Source organism: Cyprinodon tularosa, unplaced genomic scaffold (genome assembly GCF_016077235.1).
Source record: "Cyprinodon tularosa strain WSP-4 unplaced genomic scaffold, ASM1607723v1 ctg587, whole genome shotgun sequence".
Classification (NCBI taxonomy): Eukaryota; Metazoa; Chordata; class Actinopteri; order Cyprinodontiformes; family Cyprinodontidae; genus Cyprinodon; species Cyprinodon tularosa.
Window position 1 is genome coordinate 561249 of NW_024039326.1, and position 17353 is coordinate 578601.

Sequence of the window (17353 nt, forward strand, 5' to 3'; positions counted from 1 at the left end):
AGACAAGCTGACAGGATGGTCTGCATGCTATGCTATAGTAACATGTTTTAGGCTGTTTTTGAAGCTTGGACAAGCTTTATTTCTCTAATTTCTCATATGCTCATAACATTTCCATTACGTAGTATGACCAAGAGTCATTTAGTGGAATCCTGGTGTCTATTCACTGCCAGCTATTTCAAAGAGGGTAAATAATCATTTGACTAAAGGTTATTGGTTTTTCATTAAGCAAATCATTTAATAAAGCATAATTTGGCCAAATAATGTTTTATTAAAGACACTTTATGTCAAGATTTTATCTACAGCTCTGCCACACGCAGAAGACCAAACAGAGAGACCAGGGAAACGTTTAACAGGTTTTATTTAGAAAAAATTGGATGAGTCCAGTGCTGCTCTGAACACTGTCGAACTGGAACTGGAAGTGAAGGGGAAGATATAGCGGTTAGTTCAGGCTCAGTGGGAAGTTAGTGTCTTTGACTTGAAGAGGAGGAATTAGGTAGCAGACTCATGTTTCCAGAAGAAGGTATCTCTGATAGAATCCAGTCGGTGTGGGATGTATCAGTGAATGTCTTGCTCGTTGGAGGGCGGACAGGGTTTACCCAGATTGCGATTGATCCTTGGTGAACGGAGAAGCTGACAGCCACTTAGTTTTCCTGCGGTACTTGAACGGGTTATTGTGGAGATGAATCCCCTGCTCAGAGAGAAGCTCCAAACGATCCTTCGGGGGAAAAGTTGATCCAAACCACAAACTTGAACCCTGAGTTCAGTTTAGTGGTCAGCGAATCCTTCCAGGGGAGAGAAGGTCCGAAACATCCAGTTTAGAGGAAGACTTCCTGCCGAGAGGCAAAGACAAAAAACAGCAAGATTAAAACTCAGGGAGACAAAAACTCAGTTTGACTCAGCAAAACTCATCTTGGCTAGAGTACCCAAAACTGGCAAACACTCTGGCGTCGATGTAGTGGCAGTCAGCAGCTTAACACTGCAGGTGTGTGAGGAGGCCAACCAGAACCAGGCGCCGCCTGGTGGAGGAGGAGGGAAGACAAACACAAACCACACAGACTGGATTCCTAACACTTTAGCCTTTAATGTTTCTGACTGGATCTACAAATACCTAGGAGGTGTGCTGGAAAAACAGCTCCAGTTTATGAAGGTTGATATGTCCCGCACTTTATGTCAGTCTGTAAATGTCCGTCTTGTATATGTCTTGTCCTGGCATGGTATAGAGAGAAAACGTAATTTAATTTCCCTTGTATGTCTTGTGCATATGAAGAAAGTGACAATAAAAGCTGACTTGACTTGAGTTGATATAGTAAATATCAGGACTGCCAGGAGCTGTTGTCGATGTCTCAAAATTACAGACTGCTCAATTCTGCTTGCTCTCTTTTATGGGGAGACAACAATTTAATTTGAGAACTAGTTGATGTATTTCTACTTAAGAGGTTGTGCTAACAAAATGTAAAACATTTGCTGGTTCTGTGATTCTTTAACTGCTGCAGGCCTCCGTACAATAATTCACAGTTTACATTCTGTATTAACTGCACGCTGAAAAAACGTTCTAGAAATAAGTAAAAATTTCTCAAATTGAGTGAATTTACCCTTAATTTGAGTAGGTAAATGATATGATTTGCCAACTGAATGAGTATTTTTACTCTTAAAATAAGATATTTAGATAAAATGCACTTGAAATAAGACAATGTAATTGTGTTTTCGTATTTTAAATGTAAATTGTCTTGTTTCATTGGCAAAATATGCCTTTTACCTTCTAAATTTAAGAACAAATGCACTTATTTTAAGAAATAATGACTTATCTAGATTTAGCTTTTTTCCAGTGCATGCATTTCTACCAGCTCTGTTTTTTAATGTTTACCAAAAGTTAAATAATAGAGTATGTTATGGTGTGCACAGAAATAAAACATATAAGGCTTTGGAAAAATCTAAATACTTTGATAAGAAATACACATAGTTTATAATATTTTCACTCACATGAAGAAAATCTGTCCCACAGGTTATTTATTGTATCAGACTGAAAGGGGACAAGTACAACTGATAAAGAAGAGTTTTCCTATTTTTTACTAGCAAAAAAATAAATAAATAAAACATAAATAATTTTGCTTCCACTTCACAATTAAGGTACTTATTGTTGACCTAGCATGAAGGTCTTCTATAGATGCAAAGTAGATCAATACAACGGTTACAGTACTTAGATGAAATTTTATTTTGTACAACTTTCAAGACATTTCCATTTCTTAAAGTGTAGCAGTGATCAAATGTAAACAGTGTGGAAGAAAATCAAATATATATTGTGCAATTTTGCAGTGTTTTGGTTTGGTGTTGTCACTTTGATGCAGAGTCTGTGACATGATTTAAAGTTTTCTCAACAGTTCAGTTCATTGATGATGTTATGGGCTCAGGACATGCAGCGCTGGGCTAAAATGCATTTTATGGAGGGAGGATTAGCCCCTATAACTCTCTCTGCTGTTCTCACTACTCTCCTCACCTTCTTTCAGTCTAAGGCGCTGCAGCCTCCACACCACACAGTGAGACAGCTGGTCAGAATGCTCTCTGTACCCTTTTGACCAGTGAGGAGGTGTTTACAGTCCAATTCAGGTTTTCAGTTGAGGCTATTATCTCTTCACCAGCCCACCAGCTGCTCTAAGTCCTCTCTGTAGTCCTGGTCGCTGTCGTAAGGCCAGCGGCCCACCACCGTGTTGTCATCTGCAAACTTCAGGATGTGATTGGTGGTGAACCTGGGGACGCAGTCGTGTAACATCAGGGTGAACAGCAGGGGGCTCAGGGCGCAGCCCTGAGGGGAGCCTGTTGTCATAGTTCTGGTTCTGTTATGTTTTCTTATGAGTTTTCAGTTTTACTTTGCTCCATGTTTTCTTGCTTTAGTGGTTTAATTCTTATTTTGTTGTGTTTTCTGGTTGTGTTCAGGTTTTTATTTGTTGCCCTCTGCTGCCCTCTTGTGTTCTCCTCTTTCTCTAGCTCTTTTCCTGCCTGCTCTGTTCACGCCTGCTCCCAATCTGCTCGTTAGTCCTCTCTTTGTTTCAGTCTCATAAATACAACCTCTGTTCAGTTCCTCAGTGCTGGTTCCTCGTCAAACTTCCTCCAACTCCGTTTCTCTGAGTCTTCCTCCTCGTGATTGTTTTCCCCCAGATGTCTCCTTTGTTTCTGGTTTGTTTGACTTTGTTTTCATTTTCGATTTTTTTATTCCTGTCTCAGCTGTTTGTTTTCACTTCATTAAAATCCACAAGAAACTCACCTCTGCCTCCCTGCCTCTGCATTTGGGTCCACAGACCTCAACCAAGTCTTGACACCTTTGCTCAGGATGATGACATCAGAGGTGTCTTGCAGACAACTGCAGAGGGGTGTATTGAAGCCCAGCTGTTCCAGTATAAATGATTTAAAACATTTATAAATTACTGCATGTCCAATGAGCTGTCAGTCTGGGTTGCTGCTGCTGCTACTTTTAGACACAGCAGGCAAACCTGTGGCAAGCCGAACGATGGGAAAGAAGGAGAAGACCATGAGAAAAAGAGAGCAGAGAAAGTGTGGACTGCTGGAAGAACTGCGGTGAACTGGTGAAAGAAAAGTGAAATGGCGTGCTCAAAGATGACCCTGCACATTTAGAGGATGTTTGGCTCAACCTGCTGCTGTGAAGCAGGATTCTCCACCATGAACAGAATCAACAATAAATCTGGATCCAGGCTCAGAATGAGCACCTTGATATGTGCTTGAGAATGGCTTAGTCTCCATTTAAACCCAGGTTTAAAGCCTTGCAGGGCAGCCTAAAGCCCACTGCCAACATTAAGAAAGAAAAAATAACACACAAAAATAACAAAAGGTCAGTTTTTTTGTTCTCTGATTTAAAAGAAAAAACATTAGACATCAAAATTTAAAAAAAATTTCAATTTTTTTTATATAATTTTTTTAACAAGTCAATGTATAACATGGATGCATAAACACCTCAGTGTTAAATTCTGTTTTAAATGTCTCCTGACCTTTACTGGTTAATTTTCTTTAATCGGACGCCGCTGATTTTTTATTGGTTACCCCTGACCTAGACAGAAAAATCCTAGCTGCACATTTTGAACTAGGTGGTTAGGCGTCACAGGATCTTTAAAAATTTGGCGGGTTTCAAAACCTTTGAAAGGAACATGCCACAATGTTAAAATGTGCATAAAATCTCCTGCCACAGAAGAGGAAAACCACAGGACCTGATTCTTTTAACCTCAATTCCACGTGTTAACATTCAGCTTCTTGTTGCCCTTTGCCTTTTCTACAATGCTCCCTTGGGGTGCTGCTCCTCTCAGCTATGTGTGTACATTGTGAACTTTGACCATTGCAAATATTAAAGGACAAGCCCTGTCTGCTGCTATCATATGTCCCAGGAGCCACAGAAAGTAATGGCTTAAAGGGGGGGTGTTGAAAATGCTTTGGCAGGCAAGGGGGGTCAGTTTCTTTAAAAAGATCTCTGCTGCCACATGATCCTGTTTGTGATTGTGATGGTGAGCTGGTTACTCCACTTTACAAAGAATGGAGCCTTCCCAAATGGATTATGTGAGGCGCCGCAGGTGTGACAGTGCAGGTGAGAACCCCCCCTGCAGAAAGCATGCCTATGGCACAGTGCCTGTTGTTCCATAAGACCTGTGTGTTTACTGGATGACTGATATAAGCAGAGCTGAAAATGAAAAAAGATCTGTGCTGTTTTGCTGCATAAACCGATAGAGTCCATAATCTATTTTTAGAGAAAAGACTTTAAATAATCAGGTATTAATATCTCTGATAGATGATCAGTTTAAGAAGGATTTCACTATTTGATCTGCTTGTGCTTTGCTGACAACAAATATTAGGCCTCACTGGAAAAAATCGAAATCTAGACAAGTCATTTTTTTCTTAAAATAAGTGAATTTGTTCTTGAATTGAGGTGATAAAAGAGACATTTTGCCAATGGAATAAGACTATTTACACTTAAAATAAGAAAACACAATTGCATTCTCTTATTTCAAGTGCCTTTTATCTAAATATCTAATTTTAAGAGTAAAAATACTCATTCCATTGGCAAATGATCTCATTCACCTACTCAAATTAAGGGTAAATACACTTAATTTAAGAACTTTTTACTTATTTCTAGGTCGATTTTTACTTCTAGTTGAGAATTAAGGAGTGGCTGTTTGCATTCATTAAAGTCCAAATCTCCCCAGCAAAAGTCCCTGAAGGCCTGTTAGAAAAAAGAAAGAAGTGTAAAAATGATCATGTCTAAAAAGGGAAGGAGGGGAAGTTAGGTACATTTTTCACTGTTGTTGACAATTGGACAGTTAAATTCTCGAGAGGGCAAATGCTAAACTTTGTGTTTAGTTTGTATGACGGTGGTTTTAATAATCAAACACTACTGGGCTCACACAGTACCTGGTGGATTATGAATACATAAAAAATAATGTTTTATCATAATTGTTTGAAGTTCCTTAAAAGGTGAGCTTAAATATAACATCATACTAAACTCAGCTACGTTACAGCTGTAACTTGGGGTTGAAATGAGGTCATTAGACCAAGCTAGCTAATGTGAGCTACGCTAATTGATAACAACAAGCATTTTAAACAAATAAGCTCAGTTTTAGTTTGCTTGTGGTGTTGCTGTAGCCTAAATCTTATTTGATTATGAATATTTGTTATAAAATATGATTCAAAATCATACATCATTTAATTGGTTACTCCTGGTCTAGAGTCTGCTTTCAGATTCATGTTTTTTCTTTTCTTAGTAGTTTGTGTTTTCTAGTTAGGTAGTGCTGAAAAGGATACATAAAAATATTGCGTTTAATAAGTTTCAGCATTGATAAAGTAGTACCGGTCTGTGATTATTTTATAGTAGTGATCTGCCATTTAAATGCTGGTGCTTAAAACATCCTTTTTGGAATTAATAGTTTAATAATACGGTCACATTTATTGTGGATTTGTTGTACAATTAATAATTGCCAAATGCAATTATTAATCAAAACCAGTAATGCTCGTTAGTGGTTAAACAAAGCCAAGGTCCATAACTGTTACTAACTCCATTCTATTGGTAATTTTCTATCATTATTGTTAGTCCAATCCAATCCACTTTATTTATATAGCACGATTTAAATAAACACAAGGTTTCAAAAGTGCTGCACAAAAGATAAAATAACTAAAATAAATAAAAGTAAATAAAATAAAATAAAAGCACTGCCCGCACAGGATAAAAATATGCATGTGTATACATAAAATCAACACTCTACATGGTGCCAAAAGCCAAAGAAAAGAGGTGGGTTTTAAGAAGAGTTTTAAAATGAGACAGAGGGGTGGCCTGTCTAATGTGCAGCGGCAATCCATTCCAAAGTTTTTGATCTGCAGCAGAAAACGCTCGATCCCCTCTGAGCTTAAGCCTTGCTTTAGGCACCGTCAGGAGCAGCTGATCAGCTGACCTGAGAGATCGGCTGGGAGTGTAGGGGTGCACCAGCTCAGAGAGGTAAATTGGGGCAAGGCCATTCAAGGCTTTAAAAGTAAATAAAATAATTTTAAAATCAATCCTAAGATGGATGGGCAGCCAGTGGAGTGAAGCTAAAATAGGTGAAATGTGCTCGTACTTTCGTGTGCCAGTTAAAAGACGTGCAGCAGCATTTTGAACCAGTTGAAGACGAGCATTTGAGGACCCAGCAATCCCCACATAAAGTGCATTACAGTAATCCAGCCGAGTGGTCACAAAGTCACAGATGTGCCACCAAAGACCATGACTTCTGTCTTTTCTTCATTGAAATTCTGAAAATTTGAAGACATCGAAGATTTAAGGTCGTGTAAACACTTTAACAGTGGTTCAACAGAGTAGGAACCAGCCTTTTTGAGGGGGACATACATCTGGCTGTCATCAGCATAACAGTGAAAGGAAATGGAAATAGATGCTACTTTACCATTAGTAGTGTACTTATAGGGTTCCTTTGAAAAACGGAATTGTTTGGTATTTAGAAATAGAAGTACCTGTCCCATATTTATTAGAAAATGAATGAACTTTGTCCCGTTTTACTGTGAGAGTAAAAAAATATTCAGTAAAAGCTAATGGAAAATGAAGAACAATGGCAGGTTAGATACAAAACTTATGGTAAACCTTTTCCCGAGCAGTATGGGGGACGAACGGAGTAATTTAAAAGCTGCTTTACTCAGCTTTACTCTGCAGCACTCAAAGACAAACAGCTCCTCGCTGCTGCAAGAGCTCAGAGGAAATACAAGTGGAAAAACTAGGCCACATAATGAGGCTTTTAGCTAACCATTTTTTTCCTGTTTTACAACTGAAGCCTGCAGTCATTGCATTAAAGGCACAAATATGTTTACAAGTTTGCACAAGTTTGCTGATACACCAAAAATTTGCACTATTAATTTATTGTTCTATATTCATTTTTACAGTTTGAAGTTAAGCAGGAGAGGCTAATGTTTAAGATGATGAGACTTTATTTTTTATTCAGCAAAGCTTGTTATTTTGTATTAAAGGAATTGCTGGATGATTATTTGTTTTCCATGCGTTCATGTCACTAACAAACATGCATCTAATTCACTGCAGATTTGAATTAATAGTTTAAAAAATAATTTCACACACAAAGAGGGGCTAAAAATAAAGTCTTAGCCACATCTCTCAAATCAACAAATCAGCAGTTGTATTTATAAATGTTGTCACTTGAGAGATAAGTTCAATTCCATTTTCCATTCAGTTTATTTATATAGCGCCAAATTCACAACACATGTCATCTCAAGGCACCTTACAGTTCAACCAGATCATCCAGTCAAATTGATTCAAAGTTTTCTATCTAAAGAAAACCAGTTGATTGCGTCGACTTATTGACTCAAATACAATCCCTCACACTAAGCATGCTTGTAGCGACAGTGGAGAGGAAAAACTCCCTTTGAACAGGAAGAAACCTCCAGCAGAACCAGACTCAGTGTGAGCGGCCATCTGCTGAGGCCCACTGGGGTTCAAAGAGACAGAAGCAGAGACACAAAAAGCAGCTGTAAAAGGTGTCCCCATCCAGGAAATGATGGAAGCAGCACAGCTGATGTTTCTCTCCAGGATGGAGTCACAGCCGAACAGGAACAGATGAGGCAAAGCCACTCTGAGGAAAAGCAGAGAGAGCATATCGTTAGAGATTTAACTAACAGATTCTACAGAATAGGAGAATAGAGAGAGAATGAAGCAGAATGATGAAAAAGGGGTCCCTATGTCCTCCAGCAGTCTAAGCCTATAGCAGCATAACTATAGAGATAGCTCAGGATAACCTGAGCCACCCTAACTAGAAGCTTAATCAAAAAGGAAAGTTTTAAGCCTAGCCTTAAAAGTAGACAGGGTGTCTGCCTCAGGGACTAAAACTGGTAGTTGGTTCCACAGGAGAGGAGCCTGATAACTAAAAGATCTGCCTCCCATTCTACTTTTAGAAATTCTAGGAACCACTAGTAAACCTGCAGATTGAGAGCGAAGTGCTCTGTTAGGAACATAAGGAACAATCAGATCTCTGATATAAGATGGAGCTTGGCCATTTAAGGCTCTGTAAATGTGTTGTCTCATAGAGAGGAGGCCCAGCCAAACAGACAAAATGACTAATGATCCAACTTTCGTACTGGAAAATGTCACCTAACGATTAATTATTTTCTAATAGGTTGAGAAATTCCCCTTTTCTTGTATCTGTCATTGTGTGTCATAGTTAGCAGGAAAGTGAAACCCAGTGGTGTCATTTTAAAGTGAACGCTGGTGTTTACCAGGGTTCACCATAATGCAGAGGTTTTTTTTTGCATGGAGTTTGCATGTTCTCCCTGAGCATGCATGGGTTCTCTCTAGGTACTCCGGCTTCCACCCACAGTCCAAAAACATGACTGTTAGGTTAACTGGCTTCTCTAAAGTCCCTTTAGGTGTGAGTGTGTGCGTGGTTGTTTGTCTCTGTGTTGCCCTGCGATGGACTGGCGACCTGTCCAGGTTGTACCCCACTCTCACCCGTAGACAGCTGGAGATAGACACCAGCACCCTTCCCCACCCCGCTTGGGATAAGCGTGACGGACAAATAGACCTTCACAGTGCAGGTTTTTTGTCAGATTTTATTTTTTGTTTGCATGTTTACATGAACATCTCAAATTGTGTCCCGCATTCGCTTGTCTGCAGTGTGAGCATAAACAAAGTTGACAACTAGACCTAGATCTGAATGTCTGGGTCATCAATGGCAACCACCTGTTCTCTCTGTCCAAGATCTGAAAGTCAAGGACTTATTTATATAAAAGGAATTATCAGTTGTGCTGCTGCCATCAACACCTCTGTTTATAGATGTTGGAGCTTGGCCTGTTTTTCAGTGAAGTCCTGTTTCTCTGACTGTGACTGGCTGGATGTGCTCTCTTCATCCTCTGACATGGGAGCTGTCTCGGAGCTCGTCTGCCTGGCTGTGTGTTTCCTGGCCGCCTTTTACCGCTGCTTTTTGTATCTCTGCTTCTGTCTCCTTGAACCCCAGTCGGCCTCAGCAGATGGCCGCTCACACTGAGCCTGGTTCTGCTGGAGGTTTCTTCCTGTTAAAAGGGAGTTTTTCCTCTCTACCGTTGCTACAAGTATGCTTGGTGTGAGGGACTACTGAAGAGTCAATAAGTTGATGCAATCAACTGGTTTTCCTGAGATAGAAAACTTTGAATCAAATTGACTGGATGATCTGGTTGAACTGTAAAGTGCCTTGAGATGACGTGTTGTGAATTGGCGCTGTAGAAATAAACTGAATTGAATTGAATTTACATTTTAAGTTGATTTAAATGTATTCTGAGAATGTAAGCATTGAAAAACAAACAGAATAAAGCACAAAAATCAGAAACCATAAAAATGTCTAAAAAGGAATAGGCTAAGGCCTACTTGAGCAAGATCTCAAATAATTTATTTGCCATCAAAGTTGTTGACTTGACCAAGATCGGAAAATGTTGGTAATCAAAACTGACAGTGTGACCAAGATCCGAACATTACAGTCAGCAAAGTTGACAAATGATCAGAATTAAGCATTTTGGTCATTAATTAGGGAACAGGTGGTTTGGAAAAGCGGTGAAAGATGTTAAAAGAGAAAAGCAATCACTGAACATAAGGGGAAGATTGCAAGCATTTATAACTTTGTACTGGAACTCATTCCAGAGGAACAAGAATCTTATGGGACACCCAGAAGTTTGCTTGTTTTTCATTATTATTAGCTAACCACATTATTAATAGCTAACCACAGCCCCATGTGGTGTTCCCCGAGAGATGAGGTTAATATTGAGAGCATAGACAATGAAATCAGATAACAAGTGCTCACTGGAGATCATTTCAGTTACAGCAAAAACATGAGTGTGTTGTTTGTGGTGTTTGTTATTTAAAATTGCCATAAAATGCATAAAAAGGCAATATATTTAAAACCAAGGAACCAAAAGGCTGCTATTAAAAACTTGTCAAGCTGATGTTTCATAACAATCTTTTCAAATTGTTCCCAAATTTAGACTGCCCTCTAGTGGCGGTCCCAGGATGGTGGGTCTAATGCACTCAAATGGGAAAAAGAGTTTTCATCTGAATTCATGAGCAATTACATGACAATAATTAGGAAATATTCCTCACTGCCTGAAGTCAAAGAAGAAGCTCTAATAAGGAGTTTTAAAGGAAAAGTCCAGTCAGCAAGGAACAATAAATGGATCATTATTTATACCTAATATATAACTAATATATTCACAGTGATTGATTGAATTTAGCTTTAATTAGTAAATGATCATTTTCGTTGCGATCACTGAGTCTGGGAGCGGCCATTTTTGCCCAAATATAGTAATTGCTCCAAGCTAAATCAATGGGAACTACTAGACACATCTGCAATCAACAACAATTATTGAAGATTTCCAGAGGACTTCACCATTGAAATTCACCAGAGCTATAGTGAAACTGACAATGCCCACGTGCATGGCAGCTGGATGCTGGAATACATTGGGTAAAAGTAAAAAAAAGGGTTATTTCACCTTTCTGATTCCTGATCCTCCACGGACGGGTTGGTCGTTGGATCGCCAACTTGAAGAGGGAGGATTTGCCATCGAACTTCTGGCCAGAGAAAAAACCCGTAATATGTAGCCAACATTTGGAAGAAGAATGTTTTCAAGATGACTTGGATAATAGCGCGTTGTGACAAACACCAGATACAGCACTGGGACTTGATCAACAGCCGATACAGCACCGTGACGTCACTAACCAGTAGGTGGCAGTAGTGTTCTTTGACAAACATGGATGCCTCCAGTAAAGCACATTCACATGAAAATTACTCTAAATTAAAAGCACTTATGATTTATTGAACAGTGTAGAATAATTTCATATTCAAAGTACTTTCAGGAGTTTGAATTCTGAATATGACCAGACTTTTCCTTTGAAATGATACAGCTGATAAGGCAAACAAGCCGATTGCTCACCCTCTCCTGTTTACCAAATACCTTTTCTTAGTAGCGGTCATCTGATCCAATGTCCTCTTTGTAAACTCAGGAAAGAATCCAGATCAAAAAAATGTGTAACTGAGCCATTCAGTCCTCCACCGGCATCATGGCTTTGACCAGTACCCTATATAGAGAGCACCAAAACCTCATACAAACTGCTCTGATGATGATCTGGGTTCCGTGGATGGGATGTAACTTCAACCGTTGGAAGGAGAATAAGTCCTAAGAAAAACATCCTTTTCAGCAAAATATTCCCTTTTCTATTTTTTTTTCTTTTTTGCTCTGTCTTCAACTTTGTTTATTTTAGCCGGTGTTGGACAAACACTTCCTGTAGAGTAGTGTTAATTTCGTTAACGAAAACTAAACGAAAATATTTTCGTCAACGCACATTTTTCACCGAACGAAAACTAGACGAGACGAGACGAAAATCCCCACTAATAAACATAACTGGGAGTAAATCAGAAATAATTTTCGTGGACTAATAAAGACGAGACGAAATGCAGTTCTGTAAATAAAGACTGGACTAAAATCTATGGACATTTTAGTTCACGAACAAAGACGAGACGAAAATTATATATTATTATTTTATGTTTTTTTCAAATCCTGTCTCGTCTCCTGCTCCGCCTCCTCCTCGTCAGCTCCCACACACCCACTTTCAAACCTGGAGCGGGCGGCACAGAGTAGCCTACTCTGGGGCTCGGGAGAAAGAGGAGACGTGATCTATGGACACATTTTCGCTTCATTGAAGTGGAGAACAAAACCAAATGCTTGATTTTAGTGGAAAGGAAGGAATATGGCCACATGATAGCTGGAAAAACACAACCTGAAGAGACGCGTCGCAGTTCACCACAAAGACATTACGGTAAGTTAACAGAAAGATTGGTGGTGGTTGTTTATAATGTAACATTAAATCAACGGCTATAATGTCCCAATGATAAACTAACTAATGTTGGCTAACTTTCATAGTATTTAGTATCCAGGCTGGCTACGTTACGTTAGCTTGTTAGCACGTAGCGACCGTAGCCACTTGTTGATAGCATTGTATGTAAAGTTAAATTTATGCTAACTTAGATATGTTATACTGGCCGGGCAACTATAGTTTCTGTTAAATTGCAAGTTTGATTAAAGCAGACAGACGTTTTAGGTAATCTAGGAGCTGCAAGTGAACTACAGCTAACACAAAACACCTCGGCAGCTACACATGTATGCTAAATGCTAAAACGAACTGAAACTATTTATCAGGATAAGACAAAATAAAAATAATATGCCACACATAATTCAGAACAACTTTAACCTAGATTTTCATATACAAAATAGTCATTGCTAGGGGAACCACTGCAGGGATGTCTTTATTTGGTGACATAAAATGCTGCTCTGTTTATCTGCATATTACTATTACAAGGACATTTGATTTGAATTGGCATCAATATTAATACAACCAAAATGCATGCACACCTAACAATGTCTGCAATTTATTCCTGCATAAAATGATAGTTACGGTAGGTTGTTTGTATGAGTTTGAAACGGATGGTCAAATGTAGTTTTTACAGAGACTTAGTTTTTGTTAAGGAAAAAAACAGACCTATATGCTACTTATACACTTGGAATTCCTGTTATGCTGTGCATCTATCCTGACATTGTATTCATTTCTGTTCCAGATTAAAGATACACCACCACCAACAACAACCTACCAGCCACCCAGAAACAATGACAGGCCAGCTAAAGCTGGAAGGAAAGCACTTTTGTTGTATCAGTTGGAGTTTTTTTTTTTTTTTTTTTTTTTTTACAACATTGACCTCAAATCTATTTATTTTATTATTCTATGTGAACTAGCTTTAAACAGCCAGCACTTGTGTAAAGTTCATAAGACACTTTATTTTATTTATTTGTTTCTTTTGCCAGGTGTGTTTTATTTGTTTTAATGCAAGCATTTGTGTTTGTGTCTTTGAACCTTAACAATGTTCAAAATAAATATGCAAATATTGTCAGAACATCTTCAATGTCTGCATGTGTTCCTTAAAATTGTGTTTTTTATCAAAAAGATGAGAGAAAATGTTGAAATAATTTTAGGAAATCTTAAACGTTATTCTGCTGACAAAAAAGTAAAAGGTTAAAATTATGTCCTGACTAAAACTAGACTAAAATGTTGACAGTTTTTGTTGACTAAGACTAAACTAATAAAATTATGTTTTCTTGGACTAAAATAAAGACTAAAATGCTCGACTTATAGTCAACTAAAACTAGACTAAATAAAAATGCGATGATGTTGACTAAATGTGATAAAAACTAACAAACGATGCTGAAACTGGACTAAGACTAAAACTAAATTTAAAAATGGCTGCTAAAATTAACACTACTGTAGAGACGTTTTTGATCCTTTTGGTTCCAATTTTATTTTAGTTTTTTCAGGGTATTAGGTTATGGAGGACCAACTCTGCCATATTTAAAAATAAATACAGAAATTATTAAATGCTCAATAAAAAAATAAGCATACAATTAATTGCCACCAAAAATACAATAAACAAATAAATGTAAGTAGAAATTTAATTATACAGTGAGACATAAATGTATATAACTCTTTTAACTCTCTCTCTCTCTCCAATGAGTCTCCAAATCCCCAGACTCAACCTGTCAATCACCCGCCAAACGTCTGCACTGTGGCGGGAGGTGGTGGCCAACTACACTTCCTGTCACCTCAGGTCACAGCTTAGCTGCGCCCCAAGCTCTCCTATACTTCTGCATTGCAGCGGACCTACTGCGCATGGACAACTTTTAACGAGAGTCAATGGGCAAAGATTTTTGCGCCCTAGGGTGGAAATATGTCACCAATCTGACAAAAAATGGAATGACGCTTTATTAGTCATTAAAGATCAAATATTTATCTGGCACAATATATGGATATATTTCGAAATATTTTAAATTTAAAATGAAATTATAAAAAAATATAAATATATATATATTTTTTACGTCTTAATCGGGGTTATTGGGTGCATGGGACGACTCCCTAGCACCCTCTATTGGCCAACCACCACTTCTTCTAAGTACCCGACCTATAATTTTTTAAGTGCCACAAACACTTACTGAAGATCAGCTTTGTGGTTTTGTTGAACAACTCCAATCAATAGATAAGCATGAAACAAAGTTTCTTGTGGCATCAGGCTGATATAAGATTTTTTCCTTTGGTATCTCTGGGGGCCAAAGAGACGCAGGTTTGAACAGCAAATATTTCTGTTGCCTCATGGTACACTTGTTCGATTAATGGATTTTACCTGGGAAATGACACACATGTCTGATAAGAATGAACCCTGAGTTTGTATCTGATTGAATTTTGAGACGCTAACAGTATTCCTGAATATCAAATCACAAATCCGGTCCAGAATTACACCTTCTCTCTCTTTTTTTTTGGGTCATTTTGCTTATCAGCGTCTGTGCCCCAGTTCTGTAACTCCCCAACGGTGATTGTGATGGTAGGATTACCTGCCAGAGGGAAGACATACATCTCCAAGAAGCTCACTCGCTACCTAAACTGGATTGGAGTTCCCACAAAAGGTTAGAGAAATTATATTTAACGTTAATTCTTAATTTATATCAAAATTAACCAAGCATGCAGGCTAATTGTGTTTCCCCTAACCCACATGTTTAATTTGAATCTCCACCAGTATTTAATGTGGGCCAGTATCGCAGAGAGGCAGTCAAAACCTACAAGAACTTTGAATTCTTTAAACCTGACAATGAGGAGGCCATGAGGATCCGCAAGTAAGTACGACACCCATGAGCGCTCATTAAAAGCCCAGACATTTATTCCAGATGAAATTCTTTGAATTTTCAACAGTTGAACCAGGTTTGCAATTGATAAAAACAAAGCAAGACTGGAAAAGTTATTTTGGTTTATCTGGCAAAACTCTCACTTGCACTGATTTTGGACCCTAGCACTCGGTTTTGTGCATTCACATTTAAGTCCTGCATTGTGACCAATGAGCTGAAAACATATATGTAACGATCCAGAATACCCTCATCCCATTGGTCGAACCAAGTGTTGCTCATGGAGAAGATCGCGAGAGACAACAGAGCAGCATGGGGAACGAACGAGTCATTTAAATGCTTTTGAGCGATGCTCCTCCTCCAAAAAAATAAAAAAAAGGATGCAGAAATATATGGAGGAATGGGAAAAAAGCAGAGATGGCAAAAGTACTCACTTTCCGTACTTGAGTAAAAGTACAGATACTTGTGTTAAAAATACTGTGGTAAAAGTGGAAGTACTGATTAAACTTCTTTACTCAAGTAAAAGTAACAAAGTACAGGCTTGTAAATTTACTTAAAGTATAAAAGTAAAAGTAGAAACCACTTTTTTCATGCCGTTGCCTACATTTTAAATGGATGTCTGCCAATAGGACTAGATCTCCGTTGTGTTCATTTTCAATCATCTCGTCGTCCATGCTACTATGCTAACGCCACCGCCACCAAGCTGCAATGATTTGCCGCCAATGAATACCGCCGAATCTGTCGATTCATCTTGTAGCGGTGCGTCAAATGCAACGTAGATTCCCATCCAATTAGATTGAATTTGGTATTGATGACGTGAAAAATAATAACGGTAACTCCATTGAAATGCTGATGAAGGTTCTCAGTCATCCAGGTCAAAGTCATTCCGTAAAAATTCAAAAAATATCCACTGGACTTGGTTTCCAAGATTTGAAGACGTTTTGCCACCTCTCCAGGAAGCTTTCTCAATTCAAATGTCTGGATCCGCAGTGAGTTTGAGTCTTGAAATGATTCAAAACTAAAGTAACGAGCCAATTTTTTTAAATGTAAGGAGTAGAAAGTACAGATATTTGTGTAAAAATGTAAGGAGTAGAAGTAAAAAGTCGCCATAAAAATAAGTAGTAAAGTAAAGTAAAAATATCAGAAAAATCTACTTGAGTACAGTAACGAAGTATTTGTACTTCGTTACTTCCCATCTCTGGAAAAAAGAAATACCTGGGTGGAAAAATCCGCGATCATGAATATAAAGCACACTGCTACGGAAGAGGATTAGGGCCACTGAAAAAAAAAAAAGAAGTTCACTGATTTTTTTAATTTTATTTCAGTTTAACATGGGAAAAAAGTCCGAATTCTGACTTTAATCTCAGAATTCTGACTTTTTTTATTGTCAGAATTCAGTCAGAATTCTGAGAAAAAAGTCAGAATTTTGACTTTTTTCTCAGAATTCTGACTTTAATCTCAGAATTCTGACTTTTTTTATTGTCAGAATTCAGTCAGAATTCTGAGAAAAAAGTCAGAATTTTGACTTTTTTCTCAGAATTCTGACTTTTTTTTCCATACTCAATTGAAATAAAATTTAAAAATCAGTTAACTTTTTTTTTTTTTTCAGTGGCCCTGATCCTCTTCCGTACACTGCATGGTGTGCCGGCACGCCTTTCTGTACACCATGGCGGGCTGTCAGACTTGAGACAACATGCTGCCAGTGGTGGACACCTGCGCAGCATAAAGGACAACAAAACAAGGGGAACCCTCAACCAATTTGTTGTCCACCTTGCAACGCCAGAAGTAGACATGGCACACACGAGGTTTCCCTTTTTTTTTTAGGGAGTTGACAACCCTACCTGCAACTAACCGGTCCTCTCCCTTCCAGTAGTTCCTGCTCCCTTGTTTTAACCTGTTCCTGAGTTTCCTGCAGTGTTCAATAAATCTGTTTACCGTCCATCCACTGTTGTTTCTGATTTTACTTGGTCCACAGTCTGAATCATTACACAGACGGGTATAAAACAGTACTGTCTCAAGTGGTCGTTCATGCTTGTGATTTATTAGGAGCCTCGTGGTATTGAATCTGCAGGCATAAAACATTCAAAAGTCACTTTGTGATTTGTTTATACACTATGTATATTTGTAATTAGAGCTC

General features: G+C 38.3%; 1 protein-coding gene across 1 annotated transcript in view; it reads left to right on the forward strand.

Moving 5' to 3' along the window:
• Positions 1 to 4435: 4435 nt before the first annotated feature.
• The window catches only part of pfkfb1 (6-phosphofructo-2-kinase/fructose-2,6-biphosphatase 1), a 28255-nt gene continuing 15337 nt past the window's right edge, over positions 4436 to 17353 (forward strand). The window contains exons 1-3 of the mRNA XM_038306623.1: positions 4436 to 4585; positions 14878 to 15003; positions 15114 to 15210. Of these exons, the coding sequence (XP_038162551.1) occupies positions 4534 to 4585; positions 14878 to 15003; positions 15114 to 15210 (275 nt within the window). The 5' untranslated portion in view covers positions 4436 to 4533. The remainder of the gene's footprint in view (positions 4586 to 14877; positions 15004 to 15113; positions 15211 to 17353) is intronic.